General features: G+C 47.6%; 1 protein-coding gene across 2 annotated transcripts in view; it reads right to left on the bottom strand.

Annotated features, from left to right (window-relative positions):
- Positions 1-18928, bottom strand: part of GNAO1 (G protein subunit alpha o1) — a gene marked incomplete at its 3' end in the record, with an annotated part of 143668 nt that overhangs the window by 77932 nt on the left and 46808 nt on the right. For both annotated transcript variants that reach the window (XM_080351841.1, XM_080351840.1), the window contains exon 3: positions 16482-16623. In XM_080351841.1, coding sequence (XP_080207967.1) covers positions 16482-16623 — 142 coding nt within the window. The remainder of the gene's footprint in view (positions 1-16481; positions 16624-18928) is intronic.

Genomic DNA, 18928 nt, shown 5'->3' with positions numbered 1-18928 from the left:
ATCAGCCCACATCTCTTCTGCAATTACACATGCCAGTGTGCTAATGGCAAATGTCTAGTCCTGCCCTTTGCTAAGCCGGTCATGGTTGCTGAACCACATTAGCCCAGTTACTCCCAAGATCTCTCCCTCTATAACGAATAATCTTCAAGTTCAAGTGGCAAAGGCCCATTTCCATTTTTAGAGATTTGAATGTCAGCCACAAACTTAGATGTAGATTGCTTTGGAGATCTACCAAATATGGACTCTTGAAAATTCCGTCCTTCTGGAAAGGTCAGAAGTGACTGGGACTGCAAAATCTTTTCTAGTCTGGCAAGCTTGCTCTGAGTTGCCACACTTTGGACTAAGTGACCCCTGACTTTGGACAGAGCTTTAACAGTGTTTTTTAATCCTAGGTTTTCAGGCATCATGATGCAATGCTACCATGTGAACTCACATCAGCTTTATCTGCAAATCAAAATGAAGCATAACTGTTGGCTTCAAACTCTTGAAGAGTTCTCCCTGCATGTTATAGTTAATACAAACCTTTAAAATAATGTGATGGAGCAAATCTGAGTGGCGTGAAATAGAACTGTAGTTCCAACATCTAATTAGAAAGCACTGTGAATTATACACTTTTTATAATACATAAACTGGTTATAAATAGGACAGCTGGAGAGATGAACAAGAAGTTACTTCTTGAAATCTGGTGAAGCAAAAGAGTATTACAGGATCAGCTGCTTCACCAGAAACCAGAGCACTTTTAAGATCTTCCTACCTCAGACCCTGGACGGCTGTTTCCCAGGATAGCAATGATTAGTTTCTCTAGTTCCACAAGTAGGAATTAAGTCTTTCAGCTTATATTTTCTCTGGGCATAGACGAAGGGGTCACTGACAACATTTTAAAAGTTTTTGGATCAAGATGAGCTGCTTTTGCTCAGAGTTCCTCTCCCAGCCTACTTCACCTATATTGGCCAAGCAGAGAGGGTTGCTGATACAGAAGGTTCCTGGACTGGACTCTGTTCATAATGGGCATGATTCTGCCGGGCCACATGGAGATGGTGGTAGTAGCACCATCCTCACTGGTAGGCAGTAGCTCCTCCTCACTGTGTAGGCTGCTGAGGTTTAGCATAGCCTGCAAAGATATCTGCCTTCCTACACCTACACCTGCATGTAGGACTGGCTTTGCTGAGACAGGTAACTCAGGGGCTGGCTGGCTCCAGCATCCCTGGACTGCTGTGTGAAGAAGGCAGGATGCCTCCTTCAGAGGTGACGGCAATGCGCAGACGCAGAGGAACTGTCCCCTTCTCCTCTGGCATGTCTGTCCATTTGCTGGACATGTCCTGCTCCTGAATGAACGCCGGGAGAGTCACTGCACTCCCGTTTCACTGCCCTGGGGGCATTCCTGTGAGGCAGAATGACCTGGGTTCACATTTAATAAACTGCTTTGGTTTTAATATTGTTTCTTACTTGCCAATTAAAGCTCCCTGTTGCTAAAGCAACAGAAGGACATCAACAAAAGCATGGGAAGAGCAGGGCTGTGTTACCCCCAGGAACTCAGGTGGCACAAAACATCAGAGCCCCATTTGTCCCCTTTGTGCAGAGCAGCTCTGTCAGTCTGTTGATCTGTGCCATCAGGGCTGCGGGGCACTTCTCTGTTGGCTTGGTATGAGAAAGAGAAAACACAGGCAGAATTGCCAGAGTTTCTTTACTGACATCTTAGGGGGTGGAAAAAGAAGCCTAGATCCAGATAAATAGTCTTGGGCAGTGTACATAGAAGGAAAGGCTGCTGGCTTCTGCCCGGGCATTTGGGGGCGTTGGCCAAGAGGTGTGCGCTGCGAGGGTGCTGGCAGCGAGCAGGACGGCATCGCTGGCTCTCCGCAGAGGGGCACTGCGGCATCTGGAAACCAGGGGATGAAGGCTTGGTGGTGAGGATGGTCCACGTGAGCCATCTGCCTGCTTGGGTTGCTCTCTGCCACATCGGGTGTCCTATCTGCAGAGGCAGAGCCTGCTCTTGGAAACAAGCCATTCCCAGCGATAATGGACGGGACAGCTTTAGCTTTGTTTAGTTCAGCCTGTCCTAGTGCTCAACTTGTGGATGAAAGGGATAGCTATTTGCACAGCTAGGAGAGTACATGCAGATCTGACCTTTAGAATAACCTTTGACGGTTACTGAGATGCTACTTTTATCACTTCACCACTTGGTACCCTATTTAGCATTCAACTAGAACCTACTGCCCCTTTCTTTCCCATAAGAGCTGGAAACAACCATCTGAGAAGCTTTGTTGGTGGTCCTGTGAATGAAATTGGATTTCCTTTCCTTCTATACATCAAACACTTCATTTCTGATCACTTCTAGCATATGTCCACCCAGACTGAGATGCCAGGCACTGCTTCAGTCGCCCTGGATTTATAGCTATAATTTTAAGTGTGTGCACCAAGGTGCTGGCAGTTCAGCTCATTGTTTCACACAGTGTCCTGATGTCTGGTTCAAACCCAGCTGTGCACACCATAGAGGCCAAGGGCCAGGTCTCTGTGGATTTGGAAAAATGTCATCTCAATGTCATTTATCGCAAGTATTAATGCGCACTTTTGATTAGCAGCCTCCCCTTCCACCTCAGAATAAACAAATTAAGTCGGTGTCTCCCTGTGGTGTGTTTGGATTTGGGCTGCCGTTTGCAAGGATGCCTGAGTGATGCTCACCCACATCCTGCCACTCGCCTTGGAAGGAAGCACCGATAATTCCCCCATTTCCCACCCCGGAGGAGAGGAAACATCTGGTTCAGTGAGGAAGAAATAAAGCAAAGTCAGCATTGCTCCTGCATGCTCCAGAAGATCCGACACTTTAGCCTGTGGATGATTATCCCTCTGCTAGAACAGGCAGAAGAAGAACCTAGTTCAGTGCTGGTGAGGGGTATAGGGACTAGCAGTTCACTGGAAACTGTCCTGGCTCTATTAAACCTCCTTCGCAGTGTTGAGTGTAGCAATGTGGTCAGTAACTCCTGGTCTGAACCAGGAACTGCATAATCAGTATGAAGGAAAATCTGATTTTTCTGGCTCAAGGAACTTGCTGGACTAATTCTTCCGGATCCCTACAACTTCTTAGAGAAAAGTGCTTATAACTGCACAGTGTGCTGGAGCTGCCTGATGCGTGCAACAGGGCTTGTAAGGTCTGCTGGGGAGAATATCTGTTTACATCTGGAATTTAACTCACAGAAAGCTGGTGCTTTGTGGTGGACTTGGCTGCTGAGCTCAGTTCTCTTCCTAAAAGGTCACTGAAGACTCACTAGCACTGGAACTAATTCCTGGTGATCTCTTGGAGGATTTCAAGGCAAGTCAGGTAATGATGGTGTGGAGTGATAGGCTTCCCCTCCCCATCAGCCCTCACTATTTATTTGCTGCCCACTCTTCCTTTGTGAAGTTGATGGCAAAGGAGAAAGGGACACAGCAGAATAGCCTGTCCACTCCCTCTATCCTTTGTGCTCTTGGATCAACCCAGAGAAATGAAGCTGAAAACGCATGTTGACAAGCAGCATGACCCCAGAACTGGGGTCTCGCTTGCCCAGGAATTTAGGGGACAGATGATTAGTGGTGGAGAGGCAGCTCAGAGCCACTGCCTGTGTGTATTACTATTAGCAGCTCTGTCCTTATCATTTCTTCTTTTTCCAAATAAATGTATCAGCTGATCATGCTTTCTGGTTTTAAATGTGCCAGACGTGGCTCGCTCCTCAGCCTTACGGTGCAGCGATGCCCAGGGAAGGGCTGTTGGAGATGTGTGCGGGCATGCCATGACTGGCTTGCTGCTGCTGGACGAAGTCGCGTGAGGCAACTACATGAGCAGGGCCAGGTTTTGCACTCTACAGTTCGTTCAGGAAAGAGAAGGGGGGAGCCAGAAAAGGGGTATCAGCCCAAGAGGTGGCTTTTAGGCTGATTCAGTATCGTAAAATGTCTGTGCATACAGCCCATGACTGTGAAATAAGCAGTGTAGTTTGAGTCCAGCTCCTCTTGGTTTCTGAAATCTCATGGCCCAAGGGCCATGCTGAAATTGCTCAGAGTGCTCAGGCTGAGGGACACACTTCCTCCTCCTGGTACATGATTCAAGGCTTTAGGGTTGGGGTTGTTTTGTGCATGTAAACTTTTTGCTTGGATCACCAACAGGAAAGAAAAGGTGCTCGTTGCTTAGTCTGCAATGCCATAAAGAGCAGCTGAGCCAAAGGCTCAGCCCTGCAAAGCCTCGTGTGCTGCTGCAAATCGTCCTGTAGCCTTCCCTGAGGTTTTGTTCTTGGAGAGAAAGTGGAGGAAATAAGGATTTTTGCCTACTCACTCATCACAAGACCAGCCTGAACTTGGCTCATGATCCACTGTAATGCTGAATATGGTCTTTTCAGCCTTGGTGCGTCTTTTGCCTCTGAAGTAAATTAAATGAAGACTGCAATAGCGCCATGTGTACACCAGTCGTAGACAGCTGATTTAACCCCAAGCCATATGCCAGGTGAAGGATCTCACCAGTGGAAGTGGGCAAGGGAAGACACTTGCGTGCCACAGCAGCTAAGAGAAGCAGAACTTGAACTCGCCAGCAAAAAGCTGTGCACCGTGGGAGAGGTTGCCTGCAATGCACATGGAGGGAAGCTGTAGTAAAACAAAAGTCTGTTTAAAACTAAGGGATGAGGAGGACAGCACAATATCACCGGTTAGAAACCTTTGCATGCCTCATTAATATGCCAGTGAATTTGGCAACAGAAAAGCTTTCCTAAGATTATAGTACCAATAACAGTAATTAAGGAGAGTAAAAGCTGGAAGAAAAATGGCTTTGAGACCTTTGGCTATGGTGCTGGTGAGGTGGCGAGGAAAAACTAGCCTAAAATTCCAGTGTTTTTGGCATCCACAGTAATGTCACACTGCACCTCCAGATAGGTTGTGTTGCCAAAACCTGTCCTGCATAAGAGATAAAAATGTACACAAATGCGATGACATGCAGAGAGGAGGAATGGAGATGAGACCCGGTTCTCACTTGGAAGAAACTAATTTATAACTTTACAGAAATAACTCAAACTCACTGGATGGAGACTACAGGGATCTCTTTCTTCTCAGAAAAATCTTCCTTTGTTGCCTGGAACATCATTTACCAGCACTAAAACCTCTCATAATTTTAAATAGAAACCCAATAAAAACGCTCTCTACTTTGGCACCGCTGCCTCCTGTTGCTGGGCTCTGGTGGCCGGGGTGATGGGCACTGGCGGGAGCTGGGCTGAGCTGCGCCAGGCTCTGCCTGAGGAAGGCTTGGCCAGGCCACCTCCTCCTCCTCCTCCAGAGCACAGCGGTTGCAGGCAGGTAGGAGGGATCAGGATAGGACTCTTTTTGCTTCCCAAACCTGTGAAGAGCTATTTTTAAGTCTGTTTGCATCTTCTCTCATTAACAGATGCTCACTTCCTTTGCGCGACACATTCCTGTCTTGTCCCTACTTGTAAAACCTCTTCAAATTGGAAGCAATTTCTCTGGAGCACAGTCTTGCTATATCAGCCTAACTAAAAAGTAACTGGCTGTATTCAACATATGACCCTACAGCCTGGACACCTGACTGAACATCTGTAATGTGTATATCCAGCAGGTGAGATTCAATTAGTGAAGCCCCTTGCCACAACTGAGCAAACATCTGCTGAGGGACAGTTTCAAAATGCAGAAAGTTGGTATCACAAGTGGATGAGAACCATATAACGAACCAGAGCATGTTACTGTGGGACCATTCCTCTGTGTCACTTGATTCTCCATTCTAATCATCTCAGTGTAAAACAGGAGTAATTCCTCTCTAATCAGTGGAGTTTCAAATCTAGTCTTAAACCAACCTATAGGAAAATGAAGAACAGACAACCTAGGGGAATTATTTCTTATCAAGGGAAAAGTATCTAGCAACAATCATGCCATCAACACAGAATATGCCACAAGCCAGAAACTCCTACAGCCCTGGAAAACGAAGAGCACAGCAGAAAAGAGGAAATTTGTTCAGAGTCAGTGGGTGAGATTTTCTTCGGCTCCCGAGTGGGTTTTGACACTCAGAGGGATGTGCTGCAGTGCCTGGAGCCATTCCGGGGAGACGTGCTGCGGATTCAGAGAAGGATGAGGCATCCTAGGCCCCCAGCGACTATCTATCAAAAACCCTAATCCGGACACAGGCTGATTCGCATCTCCTGCACTTTTTTTCCTGCACATTTTCTCTCTCTGTCTTTGACCACAAGGTTAAACATTGCCATGGTGCAAAATGATATTGTTTTACAGCAGCCTTCAAGGCTTTGTTGTTTCTAATCTTCATCTGGACCTTGATTCTTTCCTTTGTTTGAATGAAACTCCAGGAACTCCTTCCTGGTCCCTAGTCCTGATGCAGGTAAACGGCATCTTTGGGATCTGGCTGCCCTGGCTGAGGTTCATCCCTGTGGCACCACTAAACATCCTCACACCCCACTCAGCAGGTGAGGCTCATATCAAAGCGGTAACAAGCTGTTAAAAGAGTTCCCATGCGGTATCTTTAATCAGTTATTATCAATGCATACAATACTGATTAATAGCCTCAGTAAAACCCATGTTCCAGTAATGAGCTCCTCATGTGGCAGATCTTCTGCCACACCTGTGATGGATGCAGGACAAGGGACGCATTTGAGGTGCTGCTGTCTCACTGTGCCTCTGTTTGGGGGACAGTGGGTGTAGCTGTGGTGGCTGCAAGAGCTGCCTCCCCCCGTGACCTACCGGGGCTGCAAGGAGCAGCTGCTTGCTCTGGAAGGACAGGGTTCCCCTTAGGAGGTGGCCTGTGGCATGTATTACTTTCCTCAAGGGCAGTGTATCACCTGGCAGCATCGGCCTCCTTGCCTCATCAGCTCAGCAAAATTCTCTTTAGGAAGGATGGGACTTCACCGCCATAGGCCAAGAAATGTCTTCTCCGCTCTGTCTATTCCCCTGTCTGGGCTGATCTGAGCGTGCGAAGGGACTGGGCTGTCAGCAAGGTTCCCGCACACCTCCTTGCTGGGGCTGCCAGGAAAGCTGCTCTGCGCAGAGCCCGAGGTGGCCAAGCGCCAGAATTCAGCCCTGGGACCCGGTGCACCTGATGTCCTGTCCCTCTAGGGGGCAAATTGCTGTGGGGTCTGTGGCCAGAGCAGACCACTGCAGGACAATATTGTGTCCAGAGTTTACTAGCACCCAGTGTAAACAAGGACCATGGCCCCCATCCCTCCTCTCCCATATGCCCAGACCCAGCCAGGCGGCTGCTCTGGATTCTCCTTCCTCCCTCCCTTCCCATTTCCCAAACCACTGTCGCAAACCCAGCCTGCCTGAGCTCTCGCTGCTTCCGAGCAAAGCTTGTGCTACCCCTCACTGCCATCCCTGAACAAACATCAAACAACAGGGCCACAGGAGAGGTCCCTTCCCAAGACATTTGTTTTATGTCTTTTTGTGAGTTAACACAACAGAGATCTGTTTAAGGCCAGGGATACCCTGCATCAATGTTTTCATTTCACATCTGGAGATATTCGAATAATAGGAACATCACATAAGGCATTTGGAAAACAAATATTTTAAATGGCACTCCTAAAACCAGTGAGTAAGCAGTGTGACTCAGCAGTGCTTCCCAACACTTCCCAGAGATGGAAATAAATCCACTTAATAACTGACATGTATTTGAAATGTGCTGAGTAGTTTGTAGTTATCTGCAATTGCTGCTGGGAGAGCTGACTTGCAATCAGAACTGGAGACAGCACCCTGTCCGCATCAGGATGCAAGCAGATGCAACCTGAACTTCAGTCTCAAAAATGGTGGTGACTTTCTGGAAGGACTGGAGCAAGTGTCCGATCATCCATAGTCAGAAACACATATAAGCATCTTTGAAGCCTCTGCCGCGGCATGTGTTTAACCTCAGCTCCTCAGTTGTGCAGTACATCAAATAACCAGACATATTTTTTGTTCTGGATGACAGGTCCTTCAGTCCCTTCATGGACAAACAGGCTCTAGAGAAGGTCAAACAGTATTCACCGACACCGGATGCTGCCCAGGGCAAGGCCACTGCTGTCTGCTCTGCGGGGAGCGGCTGCGCTGAGCCCCATCGGATGGGCCAAAATCCACCTTGGCCAGGCTGTGCCATCCTCTGGGAAGGAGCGGGTGGTGCTGTGGAGCAGCCCCTCACCACACCCGCAGCCCACCCTGCACCCAGGAGCTGCCAGGAAGCCCCTTTGCGGGCATAGGGGAAGTCTTCACCTTCTCAGGGCTCTGCTCCAGCTGTGCTCTTCTGCCAAATATTTTTGAATGTCTTGCCTTTCGTGTTGTCCCGCTCTGGCACTTTTCAGGGGCTCCCAGAGAAGCCATCTTCCTCTGGTACGTTGTGGGAATGGAAAGCAGCACCCCACCTCTCAGTAAGTCACCGCTAATGTCACCGTCCCGTGGCTGCTTCGCTCTCCCCTGTGTGCTCAACGCTTCCTTGTCACACCACCTCCCTGGCAGCCCTAACTGCGCTGCATTTGAATAACAAATCTCACAGGGGAAGGCAGGCAGCCCTTCTTCCAAGGGTACAGGTTTTTTTCTTCTTCTTTTCAAACTAAAAATACTCCCTGCATCATCCAAAATAAAGTATCAAACACATGAAGCTTGTGGAGGAAAAATACATCCCTCTGTCAGTGAAAAGAGAAAGTCTGCATGCAAGGAGCAGGAAAGCCAAACCTCCCTACAGCACCGGCTCTGCATTTCATAGGGAACAGGGATGCTGGACAATTTGGGGGAGGTCAGGGATTCTTTTCAAGTGCACCCTTTGGTGTTCTCCATTACTCAGAAATCGAGCCTAGAATGGCAGCTGAAGGCAGAGGCACAAGAGAAAAAAAAAGCAGATCTAAAGATGGATTTGCACCTGAAGACGTTGTGCTTCCACCAGCCAGGGAGCAAACAATGCCAGAAGAAGTCATCTGACAAGCGTTTCTCCGGGCGGCTGGCTGAAGGGGAAGGCAATACTCAGAATTTAAAAATCACCTTTTGGGTATTTCCTATTTTCACTGTTTCTTCCATATACAAAAGTCCTCAGGCCTCTCTTATCCCTCCATACTTCTCATGCCCAAAGGGCTGGGTGGCCCTTCCAGAGCAGGTTGTCCTGATCTCTCCTGACAGCATGGAGGGAAGAGGGAAAGCGCTACGAGCCCAGCCCGTGTACATCTGAAATTCACCACTGACCACTGCCTTGACCACTCACTGTGTCGCTCTGTGGAGATTCAGGCACCATTATCTTTAAAACCCTCTTTAGGTGGTGAAAGATGTGATTAGATTCAATCTGGAGCTTGGAGTTGGAACTAGATGACTGTGGTCTCTCTCTTATCAATCATCTCCCGAGACTTCTCTTTCCCTCCTCTGTTTTTCTTCAAAAGAAAATTAAAAGGCTAATTTTAATTGATGCTATCTGTTCTGGTCAGTGGTTTTATAGGGTGGTTAGCTATAAAGCTAATCTCAGAATTAGGAAGGCGGCATGGATGGCAAGTGTCACCAATCTACCATGTCTGGCTGACGCCAAACGCCCACCAAAGAAACAGACCCGAGTTGTATTTTGAGGTGCAATTGCATCAATTATTCTCATCTGGCTCACTCAGAAATGATGCTGAAGAGCATAAAAATATTTTTTTTCCTTATAAATGCATTTCTTAGGAACAGCTTTCTGACTGCACAGAGGGACTGGAAGATCAGGCAAACTTCTGTCCCATCCTGTCCCCTGACTGCTGCCCATTCACCACCGGGGAGAACGTGAAAAGCAGACCCAGTGTTTACTTTTGAGTGAGGATTAAAGCGTTGCCATGCCTACACCACAGACAGCATTCCGAAGCAGGACCAATGTGCAAAACATCACGCGGGCTCATCAACCACTCAGCAAGGTGGCACCTTGCAGAGAGCAGCCTTCCTTCCACTCGACACGCGTCTCCAACTTGCTACGCGACTGCCGCCCACTCTCCCCTGTTTCCCTCTGGCTCCATTTCACACGGCCTTCTTTCACTCTTTAGGAGTTTTAACTAAAAATGGGTACATTGGGCCAGCCTGGGGAAGTTTGGGATTCTAGAGCCCCGTCAGTGATTGAGAGTCTTCTGCTGGGAGAAAGTCAAGTTGGTGCCGCCTCGGGGTGCAGTGGTGTCTACGCAATTCCGTCGCTTGCCTAGAGAACCCAGCTGTTGCCACTGCTATTGCATTTTCTAGGTTGTTAATCTATTTGAGTCTCCATCCCTCCCCTTTTCCTCAGAGCCAGTATCATCTCCCTCCTTCACAAACTCAGGATTTCTTCCTGCTCACCAGCACTGTGGCAGGTCTGCAGAAGGCTGAGATCCTGCCTGTTGTTCATCATCACTACTGCTGTCCTATAAAGAGCTGTAATCTGTGTGGTGCCAGAGCTAAGATCACATTTTAGCCCTAAATGAATCACCAGTTTTCTATTTTAACTACCCAGGTTGGACAAAATTAGTTTAAGTAAAGCTCTGCATGAAGACTTGGCAGCCTCCAACCTGCTTATTTAATTGGATGGCTCTTCTAGGCCAAATTCTGTCTACAAGACCAAGCCTTGATATTCTTATAGCCACGATACAAGTTTTGTCTCCCTTTTTAATGTTACCTTTATTAGTAGCATGACTGCAGTGAACCAGACACCAGTTCTGGGCTGATCTTTTTTGCTATGTGAAGATCATCATCTGTCATTGACTGGATGATCAGGACTACAGCTTTGCAGTCGTGCAGAGCCAATGGGCCGGTGCTGCTGCAGCAAAACAAGGTCCCCTGGGTCTGGCCGCGGGTCTCAGCCAACTTGGCTGAGATCTCTTTGAGTTCGACTCTCCCTAAGAGGCAGAGCAAAGTCATCCAAGTTGACTGTTTCAAGCTCTCTTAGTTGGAGCAAAGGGCTCCCATAAACTGTCTTCACGCTCTGCTGTTACTTTACTGTGAACATTTATTAGGGAAAGATTTTGTATTTTCAAGGGCTTAGGGGACTGGAAGGCAGCACAGGAAGAAAATACATTAGTGGGATGTGCAAGATGGAGCTTTTGGTTGGAGAGACTCCAGAGCTGATGCAGCGAGGCTGGTGGGTCACGCACCATGCACCAGGAGCTGACTCTGGGATTCCCCTTGTTCTCTGCAGTCTCCCTCTTTCTTCTCCAGCCTCATTTTGCAGCAATGATCCCCAGCACATGGGCCATCTCAGCCAGCGACAACCAGCCTTTCTTGAATGAGCCAACCATCTCCCCGGCAACAAGGCAGGCTGTGAAAATAACAAGTGCTTTCCTTTCTGTTTTACGTTTCTCACCTCGTGAGAAATGCCCTGGCTTTTATTTGTCTCCACTGCTCAAAAACTTGAATGATGGTAACTGAAACGCAGCCCGTGGAGAGATGAAGGGGAAGGTGAGAGAGAAAGACAGCTTTGGTCTTAATGCAAAAGAGTGACAGATCTTTACACCTTAGCGAAGGGCAGGCTGAAATATTTGTCTGGTGCTATTACTGTGATGAGCCCAGCAGACCCAGCATAGCAGAAAGTGTTCTATACATGCTGTGGCTATTGCTATAGGGCATGCAGCAAACAAACAGACCTTGGCTGCAGCTGGACATCCAGACAAACGCTGACAACCTGGTTAAAATTAATAGGGTGGCTAATGCCCCTTTATTCCATTTTGCCTTTTCTCCCACTCCATCCTGCTCCTGCACAAAGCAGCCCCAAGTTACGCTTCACCGCTGTGACGTTCCCATCACTTACAAGGCCTGGCCATGTCCCCCTGCGGCAGCAGAAACCCAGGAATCCTGTGTCCATCCCCAGATCATCCCATTAGCTACCAGTCAGCAAACGGAGGCTTCCTACCAGCACGGCGGTGCCTGATTAACCTCACCTGCCCTCCCTAAAGTTATTAGCAGCTTTTTTGCATTTCTCAGAGAGCTTTGAGTTAGGAACATGCAGTAGGAGCCAGCTGGTCTAAACAGACACAAGTAGAAAAAGCCAGTTACACAGGAGCAGGTCTTAGGAAAAAGAACTCCTTCCACAGGCTGCTCTCTCCTGCAGCGGGTGACAGCGGCTGTGCCCCCAGTCTTGAAACTGCTGAACAGGAGCAAGGGGAAAAGGGCAGCTCCTAAAATCAGGCCAGCTCCTAAAATCGCCTTCAGCACGTGTGGAGGGGATGGTGTGAGAAGCACCGAGTTTCCATTTGCACCCTGCTGTTCAGAAGCAGGTTAAACACAGCTCGAGTGCACGTGGCCCCCTGGGCCAGCTGCCTTGGGTGGGCTGTTCAATTGCATTAAACAGATTTTTTTAATATTGCTAACAAGTATTTTAAAATGTCTCAGGTATATTTTTGTTTAGCTCACAGTTCAGAAGTAACACACTATATAAAGCGTAATGTCACCTCAAACACATTTTGCTACAAAGCCTGAAAGAAAAAAATTCCCTATCAGAATATTTTAACATTTTAGTGGCTTTTTAGTTTTCCCTTTCAAGTTGAAGCAGAGACATTCCCAGACTCGCACTAGGAAAAATGTTCAGTTTGAAGGTCACTATGTGCCACCCCTGGACCCCAAGCACTGGTCCTGTGACCCTGCCACCTCTGACACTTGTATCTGAGCCACATGGCTGATATTAAGATCATATGTTGAGTAATTTCTGAACAATTTCATCCTGTTTCTGTCTGGTTTATGCTAACATGAACACGGTCCACAGCTGTTTTCCTATCAGCCTGCACGGCGCAGTGTGCTTGCTTCGGCAGGCGCATTGCAGCCTGGGAACACTCCAAGCTGTGGACACCCCCAGAGCCCCTAGCCTAGCATTCCACCTGAGTGAGACTGTTTCCAAGCAGCCTCTGAGGTCAGCACCGACCCAACGATAAAGACACTTTACATGCCTTCTGGTTGGGATTTCTGAAGCCAGACTTTGGAACTGGCTCTTCAAATGGAGAGATGAAAACCCATCACCTCCCTGCCCTTCCTGCTCAAGCAGATCCAACTACCTGTACTGGTTTCTGCATTCCTGGCTTCAAACCTTCGTTTCCCACTTGCCCTGCCTGAGTACACTGACAGGGACTCAGCAAGGAGCTTGCTTTATTAATACGTTTGCACTCTAGAGAACCACTTAATCCAGAGGCTACAGCCCGACTTGTTCCTGCCTGCTAATCTGATTAGAAAGGTAAGGGCTGAGGAGTGCCCTATGGACCAGCTGGAGGGTCTTGAGCAGCCAGGCGAGACCTCTGCCCCTCTTCCCTTGTGTAACCCCTGGCTCTTGGCCATTTGGGGCTCCAGACCTGGGCAGTGATGGCTCTGGAGATGACAAACACCCACGGCTGCCGCTCCTCCTGCAGCTGGCTCCTGTCTCCTCACTGACTGTTCCTTTTTCCCTTGACCTCTCCCAATACGTAAAGAATTTGTGATTTTGCACTTGCACAGCTTTTCCGGAGTTTCAGACTGACCTCCGTGGCTGTGTAGCAGTAACAGCGTGCCACGAGCTAGCTGGATATGCTCCTGCCTCCCTGCATTGAAAGATGTGGAACAAGGACCTAGGTCCTGCCCACAGGTCATGAACCTTTCCTGAGCCATGCACAGCTGCAAGAAAACCCACTCTCCTGGACAAGGAGCACGTATAAAAGCGAAATCCTACATGCAGACTGTTTTGTTCTTAACCAGGGGACAGGTTCTTATCAGCAGAGAGGGTCAGCGAGACCTAGAGCATCTGCTTTTCCTGATTTATTTTGTTGTTTTGGCTCCTATTTCCTACCTTGAGCTCACTTTGACTGACAAAAGCAAAGGGGTTTGGTCTGGACTCTTCCCTGAGTCTTTCACTTCTATTAGACTAAATACTAAATATAATTATGGGCAGGAGAAAAATGAGAACAGTGAGAGAGGATTTGGTTATTTTATTTCAATAACAAAAGCACAAATCATCTCATTCGCATTTATTAAGTAAAGGAGGTTTTTTTTTTCTCCGAACATTGTCAGGGCGCCATTTGGAAGGGATAGAGGGGCAGATGCATCTCCCATGAAGTTAGGGTGGGGGAAGCTGCAAGAACCAAGCAGCCCCAGTGGAAAACATGTCCTGGGTCCGTGTCCCCTCCTTCCCTGCTGCTGAATCAGGCTCGAGCAGCCATAGCCCTGGCTCCCCCTCCTGAGCTCTCTTCTCTTGGGGTCTTAAGTGATGAGTAGGGGAAAATCCCCCGCTAAAATATTTGCATTGGAAAGCCTTGGCTAAGAAATGACTTTTAAAATAGAAAAGCTTTGCTTGAAAAGGGATGAACCGTGTAGCATAATACTCAACAAATCGCCTGTTTAATGGCCTCTCTTTATAGCAGCTGTGCATTAATAACAAAAGCAGGGTAGCAGAAGCCATGTGCTTCTTTGTAAGATTAAAATAAATACTATTTCATACTAATAACAGCAACTTTCTGTGGAGATTGACTAAGAGAAAAGAGCAAGTGGAAGACAACAACGTGAGAGACTTGGTTTCTTTCCCCTTTGTCTACTGCTGGATGAAGGAATATTGCTCCCATCTACAAAGGGAGAAGATGCTCTGAATCAGCCCTCCCAGACTGTGGTTTGGTTTATGTGGTTTGTCACAGGCTTGTCTGTACTTGGTCAGCATGACAGTGTTTTCAGACAGAAGTAATTCCTCCAGGACTAAATACTTCAGGGGAAACTAAGCTGGGGAAAATTTAATCTAACTTGGTTTTTACTTTGCAAGGCGTAACTCAGGATCCCTACTGCCATGAAGCACAAATTGAAAGAAGCGTGGTTCACCCTGGACATAAGGAGAAACCTCTTCAACGTGAGGTCAGTAAAGCTCTGAGCAACCTGGCTGGACCTCAGAGCTGACCTTGTCTGAGCAGGAAGCTGGGCTAGATGCCTCCTGAGGTCCTTTCCAGCACAAGTTATCATATGATCTTAGGGACATTTGGCATCTTTTCCATAGGATTATGAACGGACAAGGTATTTTGTGCAGCCCAATACTCCGCCTCTCATTCCTGGCCATCGTGATAACAGCTCTCCCACTCCACACCCCATACTTTGCCAGGCCTGGCACTAAAGCAGCGCTGAGATTTCCTCCTCAAATTAGGACTTCAGGCATTAAAAAAAAAAAAAAAAAAATACAATTTAAAGCTGTCTGCCACAGACTACTTATCAGACATGGAGAATGATTTGTTTCTGTTTTCCTGGGCATAGGTTTTTAGCTGAGACAAGATACGTTGCCTAGCTGAGAGCTGAGTCACCGAGTAATCAACAGATTAATGTATTCAGTTTGAAAGCCATCAGCATTAGTTCTCGGCAAGCTCACAAGAACTCCATTATGGTATCATCTCTATGTTTGGGATGTAAATGTCTCCAGGATTTAGAGTTCCTGTGGGAAAAATCCCTAGATGCAAAGAAATCAAAATATTCCTTTGCGATGGGGAGAAATAAGGTACCTCTTCATACAGTAACACCACAGCAGGATTTTGGCATCCTTTCTAGTAAATGCTTTTATTATCAACCCCCAGATAAGGAGTCTGGGGTATGTCGTACATTTGTCATTTCATAGCTACCTAAAAATAGTCATGATACATTCAGTGTCATGTAGGACATTGCCTTTACCGGGTCTTTAATCCAAAATTATTTCATTTCCAGTGAAACCAAGTAGTTATACTTTCTCCAGGATGGGAGCATGCAAAAAAAAGGGTGGTCTTGACTTCTGTGTGGCTCTGAGTTTCTCAGTGTGGGCTTGGTCTGAGCCAGAAATGCAAAGAGGAAAGGCAGAGGCTGGCTGGGGCACCTCACAGAGGAGCCATTGTTTAAAAATAGGGAGCTGGTTAAAGTAACGACAGAGTAGCAACTGTAAAAGGACAGGCTGGCTAAGGTGTATAGCATGGGAAGGCTGCCAGACATCACATAAGTTATTCTGATAAGACACATGCTATGGACCCTGTCCATAACAACCTCACTGGTGTAATACATCCCCTTGTTCACAAGCAAAATTGTTCGGGAACACTCAAATGGGGGAAGTGTGAGTAAAAGTCAGTCAAGGCCCTGCAAAATCAAGGTAATCCTAAAAGCTTTCCTATGTTATCAGGCTGGTGGAAGGGGTTTGAACAGCAGCAAGACTTCTTCCCGAGACACTTCTACTTGCAGCCTGTGTATCCAACACATGCAGAGTAGACACGACACATGTTCTCACCGCTTCCCCAAGCTTATCAGTACCTCTCATCTAGGCTGTCTGCAGATAACAGATTTTTTTTTTGTATTGACCTGGCTACCGACAGAGCATGAGAGATTGTGGCTGTTGTGACACCAAGGTCCCCAGGGCTACACTTCCTCGCACAGGTGTATGAATGGCATGCCTGTGCCACTGTTGGTTGCAGAAGCCGTGTGTGCAATAGGCACACAACAGTGATGTAAACCGTCTCCCCTCCCTGCTTTTCCCTCCAAGGTATTCAGATTGTGCAAGTGTCTCCTGTTTGTGCTCTGGGGTCTCCAGGTGCTCAGTTCTCTGTACCCAAGCAGTGGTGATTTTCACTTACCCGTCGTTCCTTGTCACCATATTCGATGCCCAAGGTATCCATGGCACGTACAATAGCTGCCAGTGACTGTATAGTGTTGCTGTAGACCACTGGCTTGTACTGCTTCACGTCTTCTCCAGAGAAGCCATCCTCGTGGATGATCCTGAAGAAAATGCAAAGGACAAGAACCTCTTGAGAATGTAATTTCAATGGGGGATGTGTTCAAAAGACAGCTGTGCTCTTTTGAAGAGCACATCTGCTAGCTTGATTCACTTAATTTAGTCAGCATTTCTTTTGAAACTTTCTAGTTGTTCACCAGCAGTGTGTCTGAGCCCAATGCCAGGGATTAGCATCCCTTTAGCTCTCTCTCATGAAGTTCTGTGCAGGTTCGGCGCATATAGTCCCTCCCTCTCAACCGACCCATGAACACTGGAGCCTGGAATGCCCTGTATTCCTGTGCTCACTGGTCACAGAGGGAGGTTTCCAGGTCCTATGTTACCTTTCCTGTCAAAGTCCATGGAAGTATGTTCAATGCTTCCAGTGACCATCAGATCAGATCTTAACCACTGAAATAAGTAGTAGAAAAAGCCTAGCTCTTGTCTAGTCCTTTTCATAGTAACTCCTGGGGTGCCTTACAGAACAAACCAGAGTGGAAATATCCCTGTGCGCATGAGGACACAGGCATGGAGCGGGGAAGTGACTTAGTTGTGCAGCATCTAAAGTATCTACAACCCTTCGCACCTCCTCCTTCCTTCCCCCCTCCTCTAAAAACAGTGCTGGAAGTTTTTCTGTCTAGAGGCATGTTATGTTATGTTATCGTTCCTGAAGCACCATGGGAATGAAATCCACAGTTCTCTGTGTATTAGTCTCTATTAAACTCTGCAAAAGGAACTGTTTGATGGAGTGAGTTCTTGCAGTTCCTTGCTCTGGTCAGATGACTGACCCCTGTAATTTCTTCATATCTAAGTAGCTCAAGAACTATGCCCGGGTGTGTCTAGAAAACAGCTAGGATCTGCAGAGCTAATTGTGTTTGACAATAATTCTTCCCAGTGAAGACATAAGTTATGATCCTGTCTCTTAAATATCGGCAGAGAGAATGATCTGCTTAGCTGAAATGAAGTCCTTGCTTGCTCATCCTCATATCTCACTAGACAACAGAGAGGCCTCCAGTAACAGACCTGGACACTGATCAAACCTCGCAGCCTGTCTATAACAGGATTTTTATTTCTTTTTTTTTTTTCCTAAGTCAGATGCACAAAGCGAGGTCCTGGCCATTGCTGGCATCCCCCCGGGGAGAGGCAGCGCTCGCAGGGATCATAGTGAGCTTGCAATAGATACAGCGCTAGGATGGCAGCAGAGAACGGGGCTGGATGCCAGCCCCGTGTTATTAACAGATGACTACATGAAGAACAAGGCTGATGGAAACATGCTGACAAAGACACAGACCTACTCCCCGTGATGTGAAGCTCACAGAAAGGTTTTCTAACAAAAGCGACTGACTCTCTGCTCTCCCCACCACAACCTTCTCTCACTCGTCACTGAACACTGAGCTCCTGGGAGAAGCTGCTCCAACACCCTCCAAGTCCTGGAAAAATATCACGACTAGTGGAAAAAGACCAAGACAGACGGTGGTTCAAATTAATTGCTGTCCAGGAAATGTTAAAGGCACTGATCCAAGGAACTGGGCAGTGTCCCCTGCTCAGGTCGCCCAGCCCCAGGAAGGGGGAATGGGAACAGCACGAGGGGCTGCACTTTTGTCTCCCCTCAGCAGGGGTGGATGAAAACTGTTCTGACTTAGTAAATTTAGACTTGCCAATTCGTCCAAACTTTTTCTATAACTAGTTTTGATTTTGATGAAGAGATGTGGGCAATAGCAGACCTTGTACTCTGTAGCTTTTATTTTGCATGAATCCAGTGCTTGTGCCAAGGTCTGGAGTAGCAACATCTGAGTAACGGGAGGAGGGCCAGAAGAGCCGTGTCGGCACCACATCTCATGGATCATTTACTGTTACTCAGAGAAGTTGCTGAACTTCTGGGAAATGTGTTCTTCATCAGAAGTTGCAGTCAAACCTGAAGAGTTATGGCTAGTACAAAGCATAAGGATCCACATCAACCCTGTTTGAATTCAAGAGGGACCATACAGCACCGATTCCTCACAGTTACGAGGACAACAGCGAGAAGCTCGGCAGAGCAGGGGTCCCGCGGGAGGCAGGCAGGCAGCAAAAGCAACACCAGAAAAAATGCATTCTTTCTGTCTGGTTGGCTTGGGGTTGGATTTTGGGGCAAAGTGGTCTAAATGTTAGGGCAACTTGGAGAAGGAGAGGTGAGAGGCGGACAAGAAAGGGGTGAGAAGAGGACAGGCACGAGGGGCAGTGTAAGGATGCAGCTGAGATTTGTCTGGTCCAGCCATGGACCACACTGGTGGAGACCGGGGTGGTGCCCACAGCTCAGGCTGGCTTTGGTTCTGT

This window comes from Nesoenas mayeri (genome assembly GCF_963082525.1).
Source record: "Nesoenas mayeri genome assembly, chromosome: 12".
Classification (NCBI taxonomy): Eukaryota; Metazoa; Chordata; class Aves; order Columbiformes; family Columbidae; genus Nesoenas; species Nesoenas mayeri.
This window is presented reverse-complemented; position numbering and strand designations above follow the sequence as displayed.